This window comes from Manihot esculenta, chromosome 3 (assembly GCF_001659605.2).
Source record: "Manihot esculenta cultivar AM560-2 chromosome 3, M.esculenta_v8, whole genome shotgun sequence".
NCBI lineage: Eukaryota > Viridiplantae > Streptophyta > Magnoliopsida > Malpighiales > Euphorbiaceae > Manihot > Manihot esculenta.
In genome coordinates this window covers 15,661,235-15,666,999 of record NC_035163.2, presented here as the reverse complement: position 1 = coordinate 15,666,999, position 5,765 = coordinate 15,661,235, and the positions used below count along the sequence as shown (strand labels likewise).

General features: G+C 36.7%; 1 protein-coding gene across 1 annotated transcript; it reads left to right on the top strand.

The window, feature by feature from the left end:
• The first annotated feature begins 669 nt into the window (after positions 1-669).
• LOC110611439 lies at positions 670-5,374 on the top strand. The gene is made up of 3 exons (XM_021751786.2): positions 670-2,245; positions 3,000-3,439; positions 3,539-5,374. The coding sequence occupies exons 1-3, from the start codon at positions 812-814 to the stop codon at positions 5,022-5,024; spliced, it is 3,360 nt and encodes a 1,119-aa protein (XP_021607478.1). The 5' UTR covers positions 670-811; the 3' UTR covers positions 5,025-5,374.
• The last annotated feature ends 391 nt before the right edge of the window (positions 5,375-5,765 follow it).

Genomic DNA, 5,765 nt, shown 5'->3' with positions numbered 1-5,765 from the left:
GAGTAAAATTTCAGTGGCTTTAGTAGCACTCATGGGTATTTCTAATATTCTTTATATTGCAAATATTAAATAGAAAAATTAATTTTTTACGTCTTCTTTTAGTCATCCCCATGCTAAGAAGTAAATTTTCACACAAATTTAGAATTCTATTGAATACATAATAGTAAGATAGAATGATTAATTTCTCTTAGAGGATGGAAAGAGGTCTCAGTAGTGAAAACCTCTCAAATTGTGCCATGGCTTGCTTTAAATTGTCAAATCCTTATGTTTGGATATCAATAGAATGATGACTAATTTCTAGTGGGTTTAGTGACAAGAGAAAAGGAAGCTTCCTTAGATTTGTTGGGCCAGTATATGCAATTCCAAACAAATAAAGGCTTATTTAGCAGTATACAAGACATAAAGTCAATAATATAGTTTGATATCAAATATTTTATTAATTATTTTTAAAATCAATTAAATTCTATAATTAATTTTACTGTTATCTAGTTAATAATATAGTTTAAAAAAATCCTAATGAATAGGTTAAAAATTAACTGCTTAATTATTATTGCTAAGAAAATTTTTAACCTCTTATTTTGTATAACGAAAATATTAGATTTCAAAATTGAGCCATTTTTTTATTGTAAGCTAAAAAGGCTTGCCAATTTTTGCTATTATGTATTTTTTTTTTCTCTAATAAATAAGAGGGGAAAAATAAATTAAGAAAAGGAAAAACACTTCAATTACAATTTCAGACAATGTATTGATAATTGATCTGATCTTTCATCGTCTTCATGCCCAATTCCTCCGATTATAGGGTTTCCAAGCCATGACCGACAAGCCACCGGCGCTCAAGACGCCGCTTTCACCCCAGGATTGGGATGCTCTAATCGACGACTTCCAGCACGGAGGGGCTCGCCTCCACAAATGGACGGCCGCCCCTCAATTCCTCTCTTCTCTCCTCGATCACGCTCTCTCCTCCCTCCTTAAAAAGGACTTCCCTCTCAAAATCTCTCTCCTAATCTTCATCGAAGAGTTCTCCGAAACCTTTTTCACTGAAGAATCCTATTTGCTCCGCTTCCTCGACGCTCTTCGCGCCGTCGTCCAAGCTCCTCTGGACGGGATCGCCGTAACTTTTCTCTTGAAAGAGCAGTTCATGATCTCCACAACTTCAATTTTTATCTCCATCGATGCGCTCAACAAGTTCCAGGCGCGGTGCACTGAGGGTTTAGCTGAGCTGCTTCTCACTGTTATTCATCGTCCCAACCATGGGGTGGACCGCCAGACGCGAGCCATTGCCTGTGAGTGCTTGCGTGAATTGGAGAAGAGTTACCCATGTTTGCTCTCTGGTATTGCTGGCCATCTATGGAGTTTGTGTCAAAGTGAACGAACTCATGCCTGCCAATCTTATCTTTTGTTGTTTTCTATGGTTGTTTATAATATCGTTAATCGGAAATTGAATGTTTCTGTTTTGAATACTTCGGTTCCTTTGGTTCCTTTTAACGTTCCTCAATTCATTTCCAATGGTAAAGAGTTGGTGGGCTTGAATTATAAAGAGTTGAGGAAGGCTCTGGCGTTTCTGTTGGATACGCCTCAGGTTTTGACTCCATTTGGGATGGTGGAGTTCTTGCAAATGATTATGCCTGTGGCTGTTTCTCTTGAGTTGCAGGGCTCCATGTTGAAGGTACAATTCTTTGGGTTAATTTACTCATTTGATCCTTTGTTGTGTCATCTTGTTTTAGTTATGTATTCTCATTTTCCGGATGCATTTGATGGACAAGAGTTAGAGATTGTCAGGCGATTGATGCTCATTTCCAGGGAAACACAACATTATTTGGTTTTCCGGTTGCTTTCCCTTCATTGGTTGTTGGATTTATTAAGTAAAATGATGTTGAGTAGAGAAGGGAGAAAATATAAATCTATTGTTGACATGGGTTTGAGATTCTATCCAGCAGTGTTTGATCCACTGGCTTTGAAAGCGTTGAAGCTTGATTTGCTTGCTTTCTACTCGATATGTCTTGATAGTTTGAAACTAGAGGTTTGTTCTGTTGAGGATCGTGATGCTGCCAAGTCTGTTGTCAAGCTGGTTGAAGATGGTCTTGTTTCAGTTTCAGCTTTCAAATGGTTGTCTCCGTGGAGCACTGAAACTGCTGTTGCATTCCGTGCCTTTCATAAATTTTTGATAGGTGCTTCATCTCATTCTGACACTGATCCTTCCACAACTAGAGCCCTCATGAACTCTGTCATCTTCCGTACACTTAAGGTACCTTTTTATCCATGCTACCTTTAATTGTTTTGTTTTGTTTTCTTCTATTTGCTTTATTTTGCTTCTTCTCTTTAAAAAAAATTTTTAACAAAAAAATTTGGTATCAAAATTAGGAAGATAATGTAGAAAGACACATGGGTTTAGCTATATTTTAGTGGTACTAGCTGAAGTGAAGAGTTGTTCTGCTCCTTTGCATTTGAAGTTTGGTTTAGAAAGTTGGTAATGAGATACTATTTATAAGAACTGTAGGATAATGCAATAATTCTTTGAGTTGGATATGGGTGTAACTCTGTAAGATGATGTGAAATTCTGCAACCCTGAACATGTAAGGTGACTGTATGGTTGTGAATAACAAGTTAAAATAAAAATATAGTTATACATCGACATTAGCAGTCTTGATACACAAGCATCATCCTCAATTATGAAGCAAGTAAGTGTTAGTTTGGGAGGAGAATATGGTCTCATAATAGGTGCTTTGTAGACATTGAAATCTTTAAATATTTCTTTGGCTTTTAAGAGAGACTTATCTTTCTTAGTTTTCTTTTCGTTTATGGGTTTTGGGATACTGCTTTTTGTTTTTCTTTGGTGCTCTAGATTCTTTTTTTTTTGTTTTTTTTGGGGGTGGATGGGTGTGTGGTATATTTCATGGGGGGTTCCCAGGGGGTGGGGTGTTAGAGTTGCTATGACAAACAAATAAAACTTATATTCTCAACTGTTAATAGTATTGATGTTCATGATTTCACTTTCTCAGGGTATGCTGGTGAAGATGACATTGGATTTTCTAAGGTTGGTCCCTGTTGTTGTTTCTTTAATTGACCGTTTACTAAGCTGCAAAAAGCATTGTTGGTTGGGAGAGCGCCTGCTTCAGATGGTTGATGAGTATTTGCTTCCAAAAGTCAAAATGGATTATACATTGGTTGCCTTCTTCCCAATATTTGATAGAATAGCAGAAAACAATACAATACCTCCTTCGAGATTGCTAGACCTACTTACCAAGTTTATGATTTTCCTTGTTGAGAAACATGGACCCAATACTGGACTGAAATCATGGTCACAGGGAAGTAAAGTCCTTGGCATTTGTCGAACTATGCTGATGCACCATCATAGCTCTAGATTGTTCCTTGGCTTATCTCGCCTTCTTGCATTCACTTGTCTATACTTCCCTGATTTGGAGGTTCGAGACAATGCTAGGTGACCTCAAGGAATTTTTTCATGTCCTTCATCTTTCATGAGATTTTTTTCCTTATCCTTTAATTACTTACTTTCTTCATTAATTGTGGCATTTTGTAGGATCTATTTGCGAATGCTAATCTGTGTACCAGGAATGAAGCTTAAAGGCATACTGAATTTTGGGGAGCAATTACTTGGCATTTCACCATCTACTCATTCCAGTTCTTTCTTCAATGTTATATCTCCTCGACATCAGCAGAATTTCAAGAAATCTAGGAGCATCTCATCCTGCATTCATCTTGAGCGCATGATACCATTGCTTGTTAAGCAATCCTGGTCTTTGTCTTTGCCAGCTTCAAGTACTGGGTCTAGCAAACCTAGTCATTTAGAGAGCATTACAGATAGTGAATCTCAGGTTGATTTAAGGGGGCTAGATGGTAGTACGAGTTCTCTAGCAAAATCAGAAATTGAAAGAACTAATCAATTGCAAGAGCCATTGCGTGTAATGGATTCAAAGATTTCGCAGATCTTAGTGGTATTAAGGAGGCACTTCTCATGTATTCCTGATTTTAGGCATATGCAAGGGATCAAGGTTAACATATTCTGCCTTCTGAGATTTGAATCTGAGCCTTTCAATCACTTGTTTGGGGTTGGCCCCCCTACTAGTCCATCAGATGGAGTAGATGCCCTTCCTTCCCTGTATGCAACTGTGCTCAAATTTTCATCCTCAGCACCATATGGGTCCATTCCATCTTATCATATACCCTTTCTTCTAGGTGAACCCTCGAGGACTAATCATATCTCTAGCCCATCAGTATCACTCGACATTGTTGCCGTGGAAAATGGCTCTGAAGAAGAGGAAAATTATAGAGCTCCTGTCACAATTGATTTGGAGCCACGGGAACCTAGACCTGGTCTGGTTGATGTTTTCATTGAAGCAAATATTGAAAATGGCCAGATAATCCATGGTCAGCTTCAAAGTGTCTCAGTAGGTATAGAGGACATGTTTCTCAAGGCCATTGTCCCCTCTGACCTCTCAGAAGATGCAGTACCTGCATATTATTCAGGATTATTTGATGCTCTCTGGGAGGCTTGTGGCCCCTCTGCCAGCACTGGGCGGGAGACTTTCCCGTTGAAAGGAGGCAAGGGTGCTGCAGCAATCAACGGAACCCGATCAGTCAAGCTACTTGAAGCTCCTGCAAATTCATTGATTCGTGCAATTGAACAATATTTGGCATCCTTTGTTGTTAGTGTGATTGGAGAACATCTCGTTGACATGGTGAAGGATGGGGGAATCATCAAAGACATCGTATGGAAGGATGCTGCAGCAGATTCTTTTGTTGATAGTGCTGCCTCAGTTACTAATTTAGATCGAGGTCCACTTCATCTGACATATTTTAATGATGAAGAAGAGAGAGAAACTCAGGTAAATGACTATAAAAGAAAGATGGGTTGCATTCATGCATTGATATTTCTTCCACCAAGATTCCATCTTCTTTTTCAAATGGAAGTCTCTGATTTTTCAACCTTGGTTCGAATTAGAACTGATCACTGGCCATGCTTAGCATATGTTGATGATTACTTGGAGGCTTTGTTTTTGACATAGAGATTCATCTCTTAACTTGTATGATTACTTCTACTCAGATGATAAGGTCTCGTTCCAAATTTTCTTTCTTTTTGGTCGCTTCTGTAAAATAATTGTTGTAATTCTTTCTACAGATTATTTTTGCACAAAAGGAGGGTAATTTTTTTGACACCCCAAAAATTAACTGTTTGTGCAAGTGAGTCCCTCTTTTTTGTATTCTTTCAATGTATCCAAAATTGAAGAAATGCTTTTTCTTGGGGGCCATCTTCAGTTTCTCTTGCAAACTTGGCTAGTTTATTTGTAAATTCCAGTTCATTTTTATAGAATTATTTATGTATTCATTGATTAGTCATTCTGATTTTTACTCTCAATACTGGTCAAGACTCTTTCTTGACCATTTGTGCAACTTTTCAAATACTGATATTTTGATTGTGGTGTTTGTTGGAGCTTTTTAATGTATTTATTTATATTATGGATTTAGAAAAAATATTGAAAATTATAAATTTTATATTGCCTATGCTAATATACTCTGCCCATTTTTTAACTAAATTAGGGTAATTTTGGTGTTTTCGCACAGATTGATAATAATTTTAATAAAAAATTTTGATTTATATTTTAATTTTATTATATAAAAGCACATAATTTTCAAATTTATTGCTAATTTCCTGTTTAATTACTTATTATGATTAAACATTTTATTTCTTAAATTTCTTGAAAAATTCATAATAAATATAATTTAAATATATATTGAGTATAAATATT

What these genes read in the sequence shown, in the direction of transcription:
- LOC110611439 (XM_021751786.2), top strand. Translation starts at nt 812, where the DNA reads ATGACCGACAAGCCACCGGCGCTCAAGACGCCGCTTTCACCCCAGGAT. An exon ending in TCATCTTCCGTACACTTAAG is followed by an intron (nt 2,246 to 2,999) that starts GTACCTTTTTAT and finishes TCACTTTCTCAG; the next exon opens with GGTATGCTGGTGAAGATGAC. An exon ending in GAGGTTCGAGACAATGCTAG is followed by an intron (nt 3,440 to 3,538) that starts GTGACCTCAAGG and finishes GGCATTTTGTAG; the next exon opens with GATCTATTTGCGAATGCTAA.